The sequence below is a fragment of the Lagopus leucura genome, unplaced genomic scaffold, assembly GCF_019238085.1.
Source record: "Lagopus leucura isolate 7727_CA_CO unplaced genomic scaffold, USGS_WTPT01 Super-Scaffold_100157, whole genome shotgun sequence".
Lineage (NCBI taxonomy): Eukaryota > Metazoa > Chordata > Aves > Galliformes > Phasianidae > Lagopus > Lagopus leucura.
In genome coordinates this window covers 13,962,660-13,982,835 of record NW_024962334.1, presented here as the reverse complement: position 1 = coordinate 13,982,835, position 20,176 = coordinate 13,962,660, and the positions used below count along the sequence as shown (strand labels likewise).

Genomic DNA, 20,176 nt, shown 5'->3' with positions numbered 1-20,176 from the left:
GTAAAATTGAAGAAAAAGAACACCAAAGTCATACCTGTCTGCTGTCTTCAGTGGGTTTTTCCCTCAGCTTATTGTTCTGCACTGTCTTGGTTATTTTGATACTACGTCTAAGTTAAATTAGTATTGTTTTTCTTCAAGAGAGTAGAAACTCTTTTTTTGCTCGTTCCATCTACTAATTTTTCAGGGCTGTGACAATAGCAGGTGCCGAATTTCGTGTCAAAAATAAAATTTTCAGGCTGATGGAATCCTTGAAACCACAGATCAAGTTTCAGGCCGTTTAAATAAAGCTGTAGAGCATCCATTTGTATCATTCATTCATATAATGAAACCTGTTCTTTTAACTCAGTTCTTGATATATTAACCCTGCAGTTATCCTCATACATAAATGGGAGATGTGTTGCTTTCGTCAGTTATAATAGGATATAACCATATAAATCCCCTGTGCATGAATGGAAAAATAGAGCCCCCTAGGCTATAGGTATCAAAGGTCTACCCTATACTTACAATAGCCTAATAAGGTTATTTTGGAGGCATAGGTAATTACTCACGGCCTATAGCTAGTGATTCACTGTTCACTGCTGAAACATTTCTACATGAATTATGTTTTAAACAAGCAAATCCTTGGCCTTCTGTTTCACGGGGGAAAAAAAAAAGGGAATTTAAGGGACAAAAAATCACACCATTTTCCATGTTAAAATACATTGTTTGCTAGTTAGAAGCAAACTGTTATTTGAACCAATTTAGATCCTGTGTCTTACTGTTTTGAGTACATGCGTGTGTGTTTCTGAAATTCACATTTTGATGAAAATATTATTGTTGTGACTAATTTGATATTTAGAAAAGAATGTGAATATGGGATCTCTGTGCTTTGAATAAAACAGTTGGAGTGAACTGTCCCTGGGGAGAGAATCAATCACTGTTGTAGAAGAGGGTGACATTTAAAAAAGAAACTCAGAAGAAAATGTCATGCTTAAAAAATTAGATTTAAACGCACTAGCTCCTGATTGATTTTTATTGCACTCAGATGGATACACTGATTGATTATCAGTCTTACAAATGTTTAATACCTTTCTCACTTCTCTAATAATCAGAATAATCTAATTTTCAATGTCATTTAAGTTACTGTATTCAAGGTTATAATAGATCATATTTCTAATAAAACATAGCAATTATGTAATGAATAATACAAAGCTGCAAGGCAGAGTTCAAATTCACCTTCTTCAGGAAAAAAACCTGCCACCAGTGACTGGAAGAGCCTGCATAGGTGAAGGCATCGTGCAGGATGATGTCCTTTGGGCTCGTGGTGCCGTCTTGTGTTGTGGAGCTGCAGGGCCTAATGTCAGAGGTTCCTGGGGTGTGCTCAGGGCACGCCTGCCATAGCTGAGCAGTATTTCTCAACAGGAAACCAGGGGCAGGATTGAAGGCTTTAATAGATGTCCTCGTTCTGTGCCTGGGGGAAAATGGTAGCATGCCAGGTTCTCATGAAATTTCCTTCATGGTTGTTTCTCTGCACTCCCTTGCTAATTTCGATACGTGTCTGTAGAGAGATAACTATCTCACTTAACTCTAGATGCTGTCTTGTGACAGTTGCACCAGACAGCTAACCTTATTGGTTTCTCTGAATCAGCTACAAAATATGCAATTTTCAATGTAGTTTGTTTTTGTACTTGAAGCTCCTAGCAAGACTGTGTACTTTTAACTGGCTTTGTCTATTAGGAAGAAGAGTTTTTAATGTGAAACGTGCATTGCCTCCCGTCATTCTCCATATGTCAAGTCTCAACTGTGGCATAAGAATTTGTTTTAAGATAGTTTCCTTTTGTTTTTAAAGACTGAGCATTTTTGCCTGAAAGAAAACATTATTTCATCTGGAAATCATGACCTAGGAAGGCCAATCCATTTATAACTACCTAGTGCTCTGCATATTTTAATGCTATGTTTGGCTTGCAATTGTATTGCTGTGAACACATGAATAGGATTCTTATCATTCTGAATTGATGGCATCTCTGTTTGTCAGGCGTGATTGTGTTGTTTTCAAGATGTTTTTTCTGTTCTTTTTCTTACGATGGGGATGGCTTGGACTTTATACAAGATGGTTGTTAATTCTCATCCTGTGTTGATCCCCTCGTGACAGGAGAAGGCTGTGTAATGTTCCCTATGAAAGGGGAAAAACAACCTCCTAGATCACCACATGTTAGCAGGTCCCCCATTTCTGTGCCTGCAGCCATCAGCTCTGGTACTTGGGAGCCTTCTGTGATGTGCAGCAAGGTGCCGGCTTCATCTGTGGGGCCAGAGAAGCTGGTTCCTTGTCCTGTTCTGGAGTGCTAGGTCTTTGGAAGTTTGCTAAGGTGGCTGTTGGGAGAGATGTTTTTGCATTATGCCATTAGTTACAGGGAGCACAGTTTATAGAAGGAGAGAGAAGGGGAGAAAGGAGATGCAAGGTGTTTGGAGGAAGTCAGGCCTTTATCCTGATGAATCAAGGTTGGCAACAACAGCAGTTGTTTTGTGTATTTGACTGGAATTGTCCACAACTGCTAACCTTCGAGAATTAGAAATTTTTAGTAGCTGGAATTTGGATGTCAGGATTTGGGTATCAGGATGCAAGCCGTGCATGTTTGCACTCTGGAAGCCATGGCCGCAAGGCTGAGCATCAATCTCATCACGCATACATGGCACCATTTGCCTGCCATTTCCACCAGGCAGGGCTGCTGGCTTTCTGCAGTGGATCGACCGATGGCTTCCCAAAGTGCCATGGAGCCAGTGGGACAGCAGCCCCGATGGTGGCAGTGGCAGGCAAATGGTGCCACCTGTGAGTGGTGAGGCTGATGCTCCGCCTTTGCAGCTGAGTGTTGTGCAATTGCTGACTTGCTCCCTGTGCTTTGTGGTGCTTCTGAGATTTGTTAGCTTAACAAATAACTTTGAAATGTTTAAGAACAAGAGTGGTGCGGTTTTGCAGGAATGCAAACTAACTGGAAGCACTAGTAGTTGTCAGCACAGGAACAAAAACAGTTAACTGGTACACAAAGCTGTAACAGGTCACGGGGATCTCTAAGAGGCAAAACAGCAATGGTAACATTTCGAGTCATGAATCTATTGCTGATTAATCATTATAATCCATGAAAAGTGCTGTCAAACTATCTTCTGGGCATCTGGGGAAGCAAAGGTTATGCAAGCAATTGGAAAAAATGGTGTTGTGAGCTGCAGGATCTTTTCCATTGCATACATTTCTGTCGCCTTTGACAAATGGTAGCACGAGAACTCAGCATGCCGTAATTTTACCTGATGATCCAGAAACTGCCTGAATCTTTTGGGCTAGATCCCAGACTCATCTGGCCAAGCAGAGACTGGATGTGGTGGACATGAAGGCACTGTGCTTGACACTAGACAATATCAAGCGTTCTGGCATGCTTGAAAAAAGCCTGATCAAGCACAGGAATTGCTGGATGGTTGCTAAATGAGAGAGCTGGGGTGCTCTGAGAGAAGCTGTTCATGCCTTTCCTTTCCTTAGTTTCACCTACAGCAAACCCTGCTTTTCTTAAAAGCATCCTACAGCATCCATTCCATGCCCTTTGCTTCAAGCACAGGAGAGAAAAGGCAGTGGGAGACGTAGGATAAGGGGAGCAGACTATCAGGGGCAGAGAAGGGGCAGCCTCTGATGTTCAACCCCTTCTTCCATCAGGCATTGAGGGAGCATTGGAGGGTAGGGGCTGGCAAACCCTGGCAAGGTTCCCTGTAGTTTTTCTGGGTGTGGAAATGCCTGTAACAGCATGCATGGAGATGACATGGAAGCTGTCATGGGAAGACAGATGGGAGCAGACATGCTCAGGCTTGGGCGTGTGTCTCTCAGCTGTCCAAGCAGTGTTGAGATGCATGCCGACGTGGCTTACCCACACACACAGGTACACCTTACTCATTCTCTTTCCCCTCACACACCTTATTTTTGTTTGGATTTTGTAACTTCCAGTATTTCTCACAGGGTAAGTGAACTTCCATACTGTCCCCTGTTGGGAGCTCTTAAATAATGCAGCCGTGGAATCAGAATTTAGTGCCCAAGTAATGAAATTCATAACCTGAGTTTTCCACAACAGCATTAACTGTGACATAGATTCATCTCTTGCATATCATCATTAAAAGGCAGTGGAATTGCTTCAAGGATTGATGTGATCATATGCATGTAAAGACCAAGATACAAAAAGGTGTGATTTATGTAATATAAGCATCAGCTGTAATCCAAACCTATTCCAGCATGCAGTGTGACAGTTCCTGTTCCCCAGGCAGTGATGGCTTTGGAATTTACTGTGTAAATATGTGTGTTTATGTGTTTTTATTTAACTCCTCTAAGCATAGTGTTGTCTTAATCTTTTTCTCTCCCCCTTTTTTTTTTTTTTTTTTTTTTGAGTTGAATTATAGATATAGTTGAATCTGCTTAATAGTTCAATATAGTCAAAATTGTTTATGCTTTTGGAGCCTGGGTGTTACATGTCAGATGCACTTTATTGTGTTGTCTTACAGGGAATATAGAAATACCACTAGGTCTGATGCAGCCTTAGACAAATCTAGAAAATAGGAGAAGTACACATAAAGCAAGAAGATAAATGTTATATGGGTTATAATGTTATTGCAAAGACCATCAGAATAAGAGAAAAAGTGAGCAAGAACTGTTCTTAGTTCTCAGGACTTGTTAATTCTCCCTTTCTGCCCTTCCTACCCTTCAGTGATTTGTGTCTGCAAAGGACAGACCTGGGCCAGTTGGGTATGGACTGACCAGCAGCTGTCTCTCTATGGATTTGGGATGGGAAGGACCTGATGTCTAACTGAAGGAAGAGCTGTGAGGTGTAGCACAGGAGCAGTGGCTGGAACACTGCATGAGTTATCTCCTTGTATCTGGGAGCTCTTGGCAGCAGTTCTGAGGACTGGCCTAAATAACGTGTTTGTCTTCCACGAGGAGTTCAAAGCTATTGAGATAAGTAGTTGCTGAGGCTGCCTGTTAAGCAAATTTGTCAATCGTAGAGCTATAAGTAAATGGGCCTTTATTACAAAAGCTTATTGCTTTTTGTGGTTGTGTAGGAGTTTACATAATTTTCTAAGGAGCTCTTTTATCTCCTAAGTACAGCAGTGATTAGGATTTACTTCTGGAGTGCAGTGGCAGTTAGGAGCACTCAAGATGTACATGTCAGTCCTGGATGTTTTTTTCAGCGTGTAGGACTGCATTTGTGCTCTGCCTTGGGATCCAATGAGCAAGTCAGGCAGGACATTGGCTTTAGGAAAATATTTGTAAAATGGCTGGGGGGATGCAACTCCCCAACAGCTGACTACACTGCTAGCACAGAACCTTCACAACCGCCTGAAAGGATGCTGTGGCAAGGTGGGGGTCAGCCTCTTCTCCCAGGTAACAGTGATAGGACAAGAGGCTGTGGCCTTAAATTGTGCCAGGGGAGATTCTGGTTGGATATTAGGAAAAGTTTCTTCTCAGAAGGGGCGATAAGGCACTGTAACAGGCTGCCCAGGGACTTACCGTCCCTGGAGGTGTTCAACAACTGTGTAGGTGTGGCACTGAGGGACATGGATTAGAGGATATGCTGGTGATAGGCTGGCAGCTGGACTAGATGATCTTAGAGGTCTTTTCCAACACTGAGTATTCTATGATTTGCAATAAAGTATACCTTTGCCTTTTCTGTCCACTTTTCTTGGCATCTTTAGAGTCCGTAACTGCAGACATGCAAACTGATGGTATTTGAGGTTAGGCTTTAATCCATGGAGATGCTCAGCATCCCAGCCCTGATCCAGCAAAACACATAATTGACTTCAGTGTAGGGCTGTTCACACAAATGAAGTCAAGTACATCCTTAAAATATTTACCAGAGCAGGGTCAGAATTCTCTCAGTTGGAAAGTCAAACCTTCAGTAAGGAAACCAAAGCCATTTGTGCATGAGGTATGTACCTCATCCACTCACAAAAAACATTCTGTGTCCTATCCTTTGTTTTCTGGTGCATGCCTTACATTATTTCTGTAGACACCCCTGACTCTGCTGCTTTTCCACTTTGCTATTTTCCCATTTTGCGCTTAATTTTCTCTCAGAAACAGCACCCAGAGGAACATGAATCTAGCTGTGTGTCATTCAGCCTTTAATAAACGCTGTAGGTGACACTGAATTCAAACCTCCTCTTGTTCCTGCAGTGTCCAGTGTTTGCCTACATTTTTGCCACCTTATAGTTATAGACACAGAGCAAGTGCCCACAGAAGATGGGATACTGTGGAGATGGACCTGTGGAACCCACTGAGAAAAGAGCCAGCTGTGGGCTTCTGCTGGTATGAGTAAGAACTGGCAGGTGGAGGCAGACCATCTTCATGTGTGCCATTCTCCAATCACACCCCCAGAATTTGGGGCTCTGGTCTAAGTATTGGGGTTTTGAGCCCCAGTGTATGTTAATGCTGTTTTGTTTGTCCAGCAGTGGTTAGTCTTTGGAGTGTTTAAGATCAATACTGAGTCTCTGGGGAGAGGGACTGATTTTGTTTGGCTTTGTTGTAAAGCCTGGTGGGTTCCTTGTGCATCTGGTTACACTTAAAATGTTAGCTTTAACTAACAGCAAGCCTCTTGATAAAATTCACAACTATTGGCAATGCTGCAGACATAGATTTATCTCCTGGGCACATTTTGTAAAATTAAGCTGTTTTCATTAAAAGAACAGAGAGTAGCATGGTGATAGAGCAGCTGTCATATTTTATTACAAAACACAAATATGTGGGAAATCAATTACAGAACGAATGCAGCACAATGCATATTTCCAGTAATCCCCCACAGCCCGGGGAAGGTAGAAGGCTGATCCGAGGGCAGGAGCAGATGGCAAGCGACTTTAAGATAGCTTCACTGCAGTTTTTCCTCTTTCAAGTGTTTGTGCTTCTCCTTTGATCTTCAGATCTTGAGTACAATGCATTTCATCTTCTTTCATTGGCTGTTTTTGAATTTAACTGTCCCCTTAAATAATTTTTGCTCGGTAGAGTTTGTATTAAATGTGGGGTTTGTTATATTCCATATTATGAAATCTAAAAAGAGAAACCATTACTGTCTTTGTTTAGTACAGTTCACATCCAATAAAATACCAGCTACGTCACTGCAGAGAATTTCTCCGTTCACCATGCACAACTGTAATGCTACAATGAAAAAAATCACACCTTGCAGAGTTAAAGAGAGACTTAGAATGCATGTGGAGTTGTGGTCGACTCTCTTGGAGGACAGGTACTGTGGGAGTATGATAGCACACCCACAGCTAGAACCTATGGAAGCTTGGTTTCATCATTATTCCATTAAATTCAGTTTTTATGGATAAATAATTAAGCTTGCGTGTGTATTCTCTGTGAATATAATGTTTTATCTCCACTTATAATAATTTATGCTTAAAATAAAACAAAATACTTTGTGATGTTTTGGAACAGAGCAACAAGCACAACATGGGGTGATCTGAATCATCTGTGCCTGTTCTTTTTCTACAGCTGTCAGAAATGATAGGAACAAAAAAAAGAAGGAACCTACAAAGCAGGAGTCCACAGAAAACTATGAAATGACAGCAGAGCTGGATGACCTCACTGAGAAGATCCGAAAAGCTCACCAGGAAACCTTCCCCTCGCTCTGCCAGCTGGGAAAATACACTACAGTAAGTATGATTTGGGGAAATATATTCTGGATACTGGTGGATGATGTGAATTTTGTATTGGAGCCTTTAGATGTTTGAAATAGATGCAGAAGTCTGTTGGCTCCTTGAGTCTCCTTAGCCAGGAAGAAACTGCAATATATGCATGGAAATATGTGCACTTAACTGTAAAGCATTACTTAGCAATGTTACAAGAGACTGCAAGACTAATCCAGCAGAGAAAAGGGTGGTGTCCATGAGTGAATTACATTTCAACATTCATTAGAAATGTATTGCTTTCCAAAAACATGCTCTCTGCTTTTGTGTCAGCAGTTTACAGCGATGCAGGTGTGGAGTTCTTAAATGCTACTAGTGACTGTCCCAGAACTACTATGGTCAAAGAAAATAGAAAATATCGAAATAAGCCAGTTTTCAAATTGCACATTTTATACTTTATTCCTCCTCCAGTCTACAAAAATACTACAAAGCAGCAAATGCTTCTGCTGCTTTTTTAGAAGTGAAAAATCAGCCTCAGGTCAAGAAGTAGGAACTTCTCTAGAGCACAGTTCTGGGAAATACATTTTTTTATACATATACGAGGGAAAATCCAATGTCAAGTTTGCCAATGCACTAATGAAAGAGACACTGAAAACTAAATGTTAGCTATCAGCTGATGAATGACTTTGTTGGGTTTGGACTGGCTGTCAGTTGAGCAGTACTGGCTGATGCAAAGAGATGTGTGAAACATCCCCCTGTAAAGAGGCTGGGAGTGGCGTGGCTGGGCCGAGGAGCTGCCTTCCTCCGTGGTCCTCTGCCCCAGTTGGGCACCTGCAGCAGAGATCTGGCATCCTGGTACAATTTGTCACTGGATTGCTCTCTGTTTTGAGTATGTGCTCTACTCCTGAAACAAACATTAAGTTTCTCAAATTGTAATTTAGGCAAATCCATGTGTGGCATGAATGTTCAGTGAGTAGGGTACTGCTTTGTGGCATACTTACCTGTATGCTATTTGCAGTGTTCAAAAATCTCCGATCTAGGTATGAGATCTTGCATTTAAGTGCCAGAAAAGCAAGCATATGTGTTGTGCTGTTAGAAAAGCACATATTTTCCATGTCACTGAAAATATTTTCACAAGTATTTTTCACATTTAATTTCGAGACCTGCATAAAATTGTTAGTGCTGGGGAAGTCGTCTGTCCTCTGCATGATTCTCTGGTGTTTTCTCTGCTTGCGTTAGACGTAGTCAAAACAATCCATGTAGGCATGCTGGTAAACACTACTGCAGTAGGCAAGCACAGCCAGCCCCCTGGGGATGAGTGCAGCATGCGAGGCTGGAAGCTCGAAAACAACCAGCTGGTGATATAACTAAAGGCAAGGCTGGAGGCTGTGGGATTCATGGTGTGTCTTTTCAGGGAAATTCCTGGGTTAATGTCTTCCACCCCTCCTCACAGTACGTGTGCTTGTGCCCCCAACTTGAAGGGAATAAAATCTTCCAGGCAGGCTCTCGCAGTTCTGCTAATGCAGGAGCACTTCTGAACAAGCGTGAGAGATCTTTACAGTTCAAAGACAGTGAGTTTATGCCTTGCAGAAGAGGTGATCAGATATCCGTAGCTGGGACACGTAGCCAGACTGGAATGCATGCCAGAGCTTATTGCTCACAGGCTGCGTTGCAAATGACTTGGCTATCCCAGAATAATGTATCCATATACCTCCAAACGTGAACGTTTTGTTACAAACCTTTGTGCTACCTCTGCATTAGAAAAGTGCGCTGCAGCTGGTGTGCCAATACTTAGTACTGGTAATTGTCCAAGTTCCCAAAGGCTGAAAGATAAACCTGGGCACCTATGTGCTTGCATGGATCAGAGGCTTAAGTTTCATTAATATTTTAGTTGTTGAAATGATACAGATGGAAACTGGAAAGGGTCTTGCTGGATATCATACTGCCAATGCCTTTGTTCTTGGGTTCCTGCTGAACCTGATGATGTGCTGATGTCCTCAAAAAAAGTGTCAGAGCTTGTTCTGAGAGCACCTGGATTTTAGAAATGGACAAATCTGAGTCACTGAGGGGCCCTGAGTTGCCTCAAACTGACCGTGCTGCCTCTGAGGCTGAATAGAGACTAAAGTCCCTGCTACTTTGTCATGACTTGGAACAATTCAAGTCCCAGTACCAAAATTATACTGAAAGAGTTATTTTTAGCTTACCTGGAATCTTGAGAGCTTTACGTCTTCCTTCAACAGCTGCATCAAAGCAGAGAGGGGTGGTGCCTAAATATTAACTGTCCTCTGGCTTCATTCTCATAATCTCTGTGTGAAATGCATAGTACTTAAACCTCTCATCTAACTAAGGTCTGGTGACCACTCCAGCATTTTAGATAGGAATTCAGTGTAATGTCTCGTTTGTGAGAGGTGTCTTTGCCTGGCTTTGAAAGGGACAGTACAGCTCTCCATTGTATGCTTGCACCCAAGAAAAAAACCTTGGGAAATGAAATATGCCTAAATATCCCTGTGGCTGGAGGAAAGGGCCCTCATCTCCAACAGACTGCCAAGCAATGGGGTGGAGGAGAAACCAGACTGCAGAGATCTGTGATGTTCTCAGGCTGCAGTGAGGTGTTTTTGTGCTGGGTTGAGGGACACAGCTTCAGTCCTTGGACAACAGCATGGCAGGGTTCAGGTGGTAGTTGTTCCTTTTAACACACTTGAAATAGAGATCAGAACTCAAAAGTAGAAGCGCACAACCCTTTTGCTAAATGCTGAGCTAGAACCATATGAAGCTTTAGTTTTCCTGATAGCAACAGGCTGATACAGGTAGAATATTAAAGTTGTGCTTTCTGTCTGCTCCTGCTGGCTAACATTCATGAAACATGGTGCTCTCGTGCTGCAAACCATACGGATTGCTTTTGTAACCTTATAAATTTTGACTTAATTTTTTAACTGAGAGGTGAGAAACGAGCATATTGAATTTCTCGCGCTTAGCACTTGCGTAGTGATGGGAAGTGCGGACGGAAGAGTCTGTTCCATGCGTGTGATTCCTGTGCGCCCTTGGTTATGTGATCTTTTGGACTAATTTAAAGCAGGGTTTTGTTTGTTGCTAAAATGAGCAAAGAATGTCAGTGTAAGAGAGTGGAGGAAAAAAGAGCTTGCCAGAGATACGGTCATAAAAAAAACCACCTGTGCAGACATTTGGCTTGCATATCTGAGTCCTCTTCTTGAAGACTGCAGCCTGCATTTCCTGCAGGAAAGGTTATGCGCTTATTTTTTTCCCGTTGTGTATTTTTACCCGGTCAAAAATATTGGTTTTGGAAAAGCATTTCAATTGCATTTTTTATATCCATCTGCTCTTTAAAAAGAAAAAGTGTCCCTATCTACAATAATTGCTGTACTTTGCATAGTTAATAAAAGTCTACTTAAAATAATGAGGGAATAGCGCTTGTATTAAATTCCCTGAGTCATTTGCCTTAACGGTTGCATTTGGTAGGCAGAGGCAAGTACAGTTCTGTCGATGATGAGAATCAGCAAGCTCTTTAAACATAATGGATTTCAAAAGTCCATCATAAATAGATCTGTTTTATTACTGTCATCCAGGTAAGAGAAAGTGCCGTAGTAATTTCTCTAGAGATGTCATACTTTATAGTATAATTGAGTGTAACTATACTGCTCGTCCCTTGAGACTGGTACTATTTGTAAGTCTGCAGCTGTGTTACATCCAACCTCGTGATAAAGGGAGGATAAAAGGGAAAAAAAAATTTACTCTGTTGGACCTTTGCTTCAGTTTCTCCCTGGTTGCTCTTTGCTGGCTGCAAGTAGAGAGGTTTTGCCCCTCAGCGGCGTTTTGCTCTTTGTAAGTCCTTGGCTTAGAAGTGACACGGCTGTTGTTCAGTGCCAGTGTAGAGGAAATACATGTCTTGATGCTGGGATTGAGCAAAGAAGTGGGTTGTGGTCCTCAGTGAGCCTGCAGGAGCTGGAGTGCATTACTGCTTTTACTAAAGAGGTATTGCAAGTGTTCCTGATTAGGGCATAGTGCCCCTGTGAGCCTAGTTTCATTTGTAAAGTGGATTTTAAAGACAGTGGGGATTCTGCTACTGTGTCTGTTTCTGGGAGTAACTCATCCTATATTGTTAATGTGGAGATAGAGCAGCCTGCGATGAAGAACAAAAATGATGGAAAAAATGGGATCCATTTATGTGGCAAAAATGGCTGTTTAATTGGATTTCATAGCAAGGTTGGGCTTTTCCACTGATAAAGATGTCACCAGGGTGTATTACAGTATTGTTCCACCATATGTGCGCTGGTGCAAAGGCCTGAAAAACATGCAAGGCTGATCCTGCAAAAGACACCCAAAAACCTCCTGCTTCAGTACAGTGTTCAGGAAGAGGCGCCATGTCTGCGTGTTCTTCACAGCGCCGTTACAGGAGATCCTCAGGCAAATTTAATCAGAGCTTCTAACAGGCATTTTATTAACCCCGTGCTTTATTGTTCAACCTATACATCGATACCGGCTCCGTTTTGTTTTTACCTATTGAGAAATGCTGCTCAAAATCTAGCTGTTTCGACCGTGTTTTTGACTAACGTTCATTACCAGATAAAATGCTGAAAGTCTTCCCATTTGTGGCGTCTCAGAGACAATGTGTAAACCCCATTAGATCCAACACTGAGGAATCTGGCAACCCGCACAGTAAAACACCAAGTTATTTTGTATTTTATTAACTGCCCCTTCCTTTCAGTTTGCATAATGGTGAGTTAGATTTACATTTGTTAAGACGGCTGTGCATTACTCTTAATAGAAGACATGTCAAACTTCCCGTTGCCAGTACTGCAGCATGATAAAGTAACCTCATATGATACTGATGAAGATTTCGTTCACACTTGCTGGTTTCATGCAACGTCTTTTTTTCCAGATGGATACCCTATTGTAAAATGATTTCCTGCTTTAGGCTCTGCTTTGTGTAGCTCTACGCTATGCCATCTTTCTATGAACTGGATAAACTGCCTATTAAATTTAATTACAGCCTGAATGACTGCACATCTTGATCTTATTTTTCCTCCAATGTACTGTATTTCACCAAGGTCCTTGAGGATGAAATAAAATAAATCTGAAGGATGCATACTCCAGTAGCCGAAAGAAATGTTTCAAAGGGCATTACAATGACTGTTAACCCATTAGTTTTGGACCATTTTGAAGGCAATTCTTTAGGCTTAGCATTATAAAGACATTTTCTCCTATTTTTAAATCTGTCATTAAAAAAAAAAAGAGTTTTTCCCAGAGTAAAAATTCAAATAGAAGTAGTGAAGTTAATTTCTTATCCCTTAAGAAGAAAAGCAAAGAAGGACGTATATCATGCATTTTAACACTTTTTAGCATTTATTCTGTGTAATAGTGGCCGAATATAAATATTACTGGCTTGAATCTCTACTCTGTTGCAAGTGAAGGTGAGTGCCAGCTGGTGGCTCCCCTGGGGCTGCCATGACCTTCCCTTTCATGACTGACAATGGAGATGGCACATGGCAATGCAGCACTGGGACAGGGCGAGGGCTGCAGGAACCTGGGCCTGCTGACAGTATCCATGGCCCTGCTGAGCTCATCCCATTCCCTACATCCCCATTCTGCCTGTTCAGTCTGTCCTTCCTGTGAACAAAAGAAAGGCAGTGGCACCAAGGTGACAAATGCCTGGGTACAGCTTTTGCTATGTGTCCTAGAAAAGTGTGGGCTTTTGGAGTAAGATATGTGAGCGCTCACTGAGAGACGCAACCTGAATGTCTTGGTGGCTCTTTGAACAGGAGGATGTATATTGGATGCCCAATCCTATCAGCAAGCAGCATTCATCATTGCACATGGTGTTTCTTGTAACGTTGTGTAAAAAAGTGCTGTTTAATTAATGTGAAACTGTAGCTCGAGAAAGCTGTAGAACTCTTGCAGAGCCACAGAGCAGATAAATTAAGTAGAACTAATTTGCTAAGATCTTAAGTATGTGACACTATGTTCCAGATATTGTGCTGCTTTTTCCAGATGAAGACCCAATATTCTTGTTCAACTGTTCATTTTATTTTCTGGGGTACAACTGCAAATTGTCTCTCTCAATGCACTTATTATACAATGGCAAGGAAGAATAATGATAGTGGCATTTGGAAATGTTTAAGTTCATTTGTATTCCTTGTACAGATGGCCTCTGCAATCGTAAGTAACAGAGAAATATCCAAGGAATTTTCAGGCGATTAATCCAAGTTTAAAAACAGCATCATCTCAACAGCAAACTGCAGAAATTGCCTGGAATGTTAATAGAGGGCACTTCTGGAAGGAATACTTTGGTTGTTGATTCTTTCCCTTGAAAACCACTTACTGAAAGGGATGTTACTGATTTATGGTGCCTTCTGCCTTTCTTTCCAGAACTCTAGTGCAGACCATCGGGTTCGACTGGATCTTGGGCTATGGGACAAATTCAGTGAACTTGCAACAAAGTGCATTATTAAAATAGTGGAATTTGCAAAACGATTGCCAGGCTTTACAAGCTTGACCATTGCAGACCAGATAACTCTACTTAAAGCAGCCTGCCTGGACATACTGGTACGTATCTTTATATTATTTCCTTAGTAGTGATTTATTTTCTATTACACTCTGTTACTGTAATTGACAAAAGGTCAAATGCTGCCCCAGCTTTATGGTTGCATAATTAAACTCACCAGCACATTCACAAGTGGATTCTAGCATGTCTACTAATACTTGTTATTTAGGATGACTGTGCTTTTCAAAATACATAGTGAGACTTTACACTTCATGGATTTCAGTATAGCTGCAAGAAAGGCATGTTTTGAAATAATAAAAAAGAAGTATATGCCTGTCTGGAAAAATTTCCCCATCTTCAGCACTGAAGAGTGGTCTGATTTTCTTTCCTCCTCCTCTTCTTCCTCCTCCCGCAAATCAGTGCAGCCAGGGCTCTGCATGGAGGATTTCCAGAAGGAGGTCTGCTGCATGGAGTTTTAGGGGTGTGCTGTACAGCTGGTCATGAGATGATTTGAGGATCCAGATCCAAATATTTGGAGTGAGCATTTTGCAGGTCGTAGTGATGCACTTAGAGCCCAGCAGGCGCAGAGCCTTTGGTACACAGGATTACCTGCTTTTAGGAATGCTGTAGGTGCCTGTGAAAGTGGACTCCTGTTTATGGACTTCGTACACATTTGAGGAAAAAATGCAATTCAATTTTAAATAGAGAAGTATAAAATCTACGGAAGAGAACTATGCAGATAAGCTTGAAATTTTCCTCCGTACCACACCACTGAGTGGCAAGCTCTTCTCTCTCTGTCTCTGGTGGTTTGTCATGCTGACCTTCAGAGGAGCCCTCTGGGATCTCATCATTTCTTTATACAGACCTTAGGTGTCTTCAAGCTTTTAAAGGCAAATATACTCTGTATTATTGACTATTGCAGTGACTTTTAGTGAAACAGTTAATGCTTTAAATGTGTTTTAAATAATTCAAACATGATTTATACATCCTCTAAATGTTTTCTTCTGAGCATCAGCCTTCTGGTCCTTACTGAACCAGCTGAATTTTCAGTGTGATGAGGAAGCCCATTGTAGGGTGGCTACTGTAGATATATTTCTCAGCCTAACGTGGGAATTTATACTAGAGAATTTCAAGTTAAAGTGATTAACCTTGGAATTTCTAAAAGTGCGTTACTTCCAACAGGAGCCTATTGAGGAAGATGTTAACTGCTGTGACCTTTTCCTCTTGTGTTGTCAAAAGCTGTTTTGAAGAATTGTGTCTAGAGGACACTGATGTAGGAGGAAAAGGGGGTGGAGGAGGAGAAGGGATATTATTCTTCGGCCTATAAAAAAAGGAAAGCTGAGATTGCCATGCGGTCTTCAAGAGTCACTTCTCGTTATCGCTTTCTTCCAGTCCCATTCAGACCAGACCATCTCAGCATTATCACATGTGATCCCTCCGTAAGACAGGGCCATTTATTACTGATTGTGTGCCTGTCGTCGTTAGCTCTGCCATGAGAAGGTGCAGTTACATTCCTCTTACACCAGGAGGCATACAGGCATACAGTTGAACATGTCCTCAAAAGTATTCTGCTAGAAGTATGGGAAGAGAATTGCTTTCTGTTTGCAAAGCCTGCAGGAACTATTCAAAAATGGTGGTAGGGAGAAAGGTTGGGATATAGCAAAAACTTGTTCATCCAAACACTTTAACCCTAAAACTTCATGCTTTAAACTGCATTCCCTTCTTGGAGCTGCCATTTTCTGGCTCTGTAGCTACTGGGGAAAAAAGCTGTACCCTGATTCTGTAATTGTTAAGGATCCTGTGGGTTCCTGGAGTTCACAGAATATCCAGAGCTGGAAGGAACCTGCAAGGATCATCAAGTCCAACTCCTGATTGCACATAGGACTAATAAAGATCTAGATAAAGGTACAGGGCTGAATAGAGGCACTTCACAGCCTTTCATCAAGGTGGCTAAATAAAAACTTGGTCCTTAGAATATTAATAACAAGGCTGGTAGTAAACGGTAACTATATTTCACCTAATTCGTGGACAGAAAAGGTTGATTCTTATTTTAAAGCCAATTCACCACTTCTATTCCTGGGGAGTACGGTAATATCCAAGCTGTACTTACAACCTTTACTGAGCTCTGTCATTCCTGTCCACCTGCTTGTTGTCTTCTTTATATTTCACAAAACTGGAGAAGGTGACACATCTGTGCAGGTAGACATACAAGCACCATAGCTGCCTGCAGTAGCAAGAGATGAGGATTCTTCAGACTCAGGATGGATAAGATGAGCTTGCTGTGAGAGTCCTAAGTTTCCAGTGTGACATGTAGACAAGCTTTATGTGACTACTTTATGTGCTGCTTAAAAAGAAAAAGGGATAATTACCACCACCACAGTTATGTGTGGCATGCGCACGGTCTGTGAAATGCCCATATCCATTAAACCCACATCACCTGCACGTAGTCTGATTGGAGTGCAGCTCTGTATCTTTATTTAAGCTAAATAACAGCACTTTTAGCAATGTTTTCGTAGAGCCTGCTTTTCCCCTTAGTTCTCTTAGCCAGGCACAGCGTGTGCCTGCCTGCAGCTGGCCGTGTGCCTGCATTGCTGGGCAGTGCTGCCCTGCACCCAGGGACCTGCTGAGGATTCGTGCTGAGGGAACACTAGTCAGGGCAGAGCTCTGAGCAGGTGCCAATCTGCACGACCACAGTAGAGATTTCTGCAGATCCCAAATGTCTTCATTTCTTTGGCTTTTGGAGCTAACACCTCTGTATTGCCAGTCTGTGCTTGCAGACCTTGTTCATGTTTGCCCTCCTGACAAGGGGCAGCATCTCGGTGGGGCTGCTGGAGCCCTGTGCTTTAGGCATGAGCATGAGCACTCTGTGTCCAGCCCTGGTTCAATGGACCTGGTTTTACCTCCTGGGCAAGGGTGAGTCCGAAGCACTTAGAAGCACCATTGAGGGCTCAGCTTAGCTGGATCTTGCAGCCTTAGATGCCTTAATCCCCTGACACCCTGAGAAAGGAGATACTGCCAGGAACTTAATAAACTCCATTGGATGTGGGTCAAATAATTGTTTTATATACAAACAAACACAAATTCTATAAGGGAAATAACATCAAGTCTTGCAAAATAGTTAAAGGCGCCAACTGAGGCTGGTGGAATTTGTATTTGCTCTGGAGCCAAGGGTTCCAGGGATAAATGTTGCTAAAATTCAGTAACCCTCATAAAAGTGACTGCTTGTGTCTGCCGGTCCACTTGGCCCCATGGCAGGAGAGCATCGGATGTGGAGGGACTCCATAGTTCAGTCTCACTCGAATCCAATGGGAAAACCCTGAAGTTCTCAGCTCTAATAATGCCATTGTTAGTTTTTGCTGTAAAATCCCAATGAGCACCAAGCAGGCGCTTGTGAGCACAGGGCAGCTCGTTCCAGAGAGCATGGCAGTGCTGGGAGGTTTGTTGATCTGCTGATGCCCTTGCAGAGGTTGAGTTTCTCTCCTTGGGAAACTGTCCTGGCTGGGGCAGTGAGCGTGTGGCACAAGGAGTTCTTACTTTAGCAAATCTGTGTAAAGCAGTATGACAGCAGCAGCAATGCATGCAACATTCTGGATGTTTGGGTTTTGCGTGAACTGGACGGTGGATTTTTTTCTAGCTGTTTGTAACTGAGTTGTAGACACTTCAAGATGTATTCTTTAAAACAAAGGGTCCTTTAATCATTGGCAAGAACCTTATTTATGGCTGCAAGTGGCATTTAAGAGCAGAGTGACAACTAAAATACTTGGCTTAGTTACAAAATCTAAACAGTACTGAGGACATTAGGAGGATGTCTTCTAGACAGTTTAAAATGGAGAAAGATACAATGATTTCTTATTTTGAAGTGCTGACATTTCCCATATGTTCTTCAGTGACTATGAGCTTGAAATTGACTTTACTTTGACACTGGAAGTTTGCCCAAGAAAGGTTTAGCAGCAACTCAGCAATATCCATAGCATTTCACAGATCTTGATGAAGGGCATAAATTAAAAAAAAAGAAAGAAAAACACAAAAACATTTTAAATGATCTGTCTCAGAGTTTAATAACAGTGTGTTGTGGGATAATGTAGAAGGAATGTAGGAGAAACCTGAGACCTGATTGCTCCAGTCAAGTTAAGTGCATTGCAGAAAACACATACTTGAGCTTCAGCTGTGCCAGTTGCCCCGTCTGAGCCACTGCAGGCTCATCCAATTAAAGGCTCAAGCGGCATTTAGGCACAAAAGCCTGCAGTCTGCCTTTTGTGAAAAACCTTCCCAGTTGCCGGCTGTGCCTGGAAGTAACTACATTCCGTGGGACCCGAAGGTTTTAATCGTGAATTGTGCAAGGCTCCCTGTGCCTGCTCACTGGCTCTCTGGTTCCCTCCCCAAGCCCCCGGCTCACTCCTGCTGCGGGTGCAGCCTGGATGACCTCCTCCATGTCGGCCCTGTGGCAGCTTCAGGCTGCTCCGTGCATCTGCAGCAGAGCAAGGCCGGCCCACAGGGAGTGCTGGGGAGCCCGCAGCCTGCATACAGCAGGAGGCAGGTTGCTCAGGGGACAACCCAAAGCCTAGTTTCTGTTCTTCTGGGTGGGCTCTGAAGAGGTGTTTGTTGTTCCGCCAGCTCCCTCCGCGCTCCTTAGCGTTCTTTTTAAAGACCGTAGAATTCTAGAATGCCCCAAGTTGGAAGGGGGAGGATCGTGGAGCCCAGCTCCTGGGTGTAAAAGGATAAGAAACAGCGTAAGGGACGAGAACCTCCAGCGGTTCCTGGCGGCGTAGGGCATGGTCACCGTGCCGTCTGCTACTGACAAGGCACCGTGCTTTGTAGCATTTCCTTCCAGTCACAGCCCTCAGGTGCTCGTTGGCCATCGCACGAAAGCCCCGCGTTCTTCACGGCCAGCTTGGAGGTGTGACCGCACGCCTTCCCCGCAACGCGCTGCTATCTGCGCTCGGGGCGGCCGGCTGACCTCACACAGGCGGACCTGCCGGAGCCAACGCAGCGCCTTCCTGCGCCGCTCGGCCGGGAGGTGCCGGCTCGGGGGAGGCCGCCCGGGCGGGTGCGGTGCGCGGCACGCGGCTGTGGCTGAGGGGAGAAGAGGAGAAGCTGGGCGAGCTGCTGAGGCTGCCGCGTGCTGCCGCGTGAGGGCTCAGCCGCTAATCGGCTCAGAGGGAGCGCGCGGGCGGCGGGACAAGGAGCGCTTTGTGAGCTGCCGGTGGGGACGAGTCAGGGCCCGAGCTCGGCGCTGACGCCCGGTGCGGCCCTGAGTCAGCGCACCTTGCTGAGCGGTGCGGGGGAAATGAGCAAAGTAAGAGCGTGTGCGGCTCTTAACCGGCACCTGCACCACAGCTCCTCTCAGGTGTTCCATAGGGTGGGAGTGCGGCGAACAGTGGCCTGCTGCTCCTTCCCTGTTGGGCCGCCTTTCCATTTTGTCTTTCTCCCAACCGAGCGTTTGTTCACTTGCTGGTTGAGTTCTGCAGCAGAACTTTCCGTTTATTTGCCGTCACAGAAGAAATGAAGGAGCCCCAGAGCTCAGGCTGTGTTCTGCCTCCTTCACCGGCTGGGAGCTGCCTGCACTCACGCAGAAGGCGCAGATGCCTTGTCCTAGCAGAGCCGCGGCTCAGAGCAGCACAGTCACACAGACGCGCGCCCCAAACCAATGCGATATGGGGGCGCTCGGGGAGCTCAGGTATCTGCACGGTCTTGCTGGGATCGGCGTGGCAGTGCAGTAACGTTTTATAGTTCGATGTGTAGAGCATACTAATTACAGAGCGATTGATGGGATTATTATGGTAATGTTGATGAGTGAAGGCATGGGAATGGCACAGAATTTTTGAGTATTTCGTAACTAGAGGGAAAACATTGAAGTGACCAATTTCTACAGTAAAAATAATCGTAGACAATTGTTTATGTGGTACTGGAGAGCTTCAGGGCTACTGGAACTGAACGTACCGGAGTTTGATTTCATATTGTTTTGACATGAGCACATACTTCAGTCCACGGGTAATTTGCTGCATTTGGAGAATGCAGCAAACCTCTCAAGCACGGAATTCTTCAGGTTTCATT

The 20,176-nt window shown here is 43.5% G+C and overlaps 1 protein-coding gene across 4 annotated transcripts in view; it reads left to right on the top strand.

The window, feature by feature from the left end:
- Window positions 1-20,176, top strand: part of RARB (retinoic acid receptor beta) — a 188,812-nt gene that overhangs the window by 162,400 nt on the left and 6,236 nt on the right. For all 4 annotated transcript variants that reach the window (XM_042889139.1, XM_042889140.1, XM_042889142.1 and 1 more), the window contains exons 4-5: window positions 7,490-7,650; window positions 14,008-14,184. In XM_042889139.1, coding sequence (XP_042745073.1) covers window positions 7,490-7,650; window positions 14,008-14,184 — 338 coding nt within the window. The remainder of the gene's footprint in view (window positions 1-7,489; window positions 7,651-14,007; window positions 14,185-20,176) is intronic.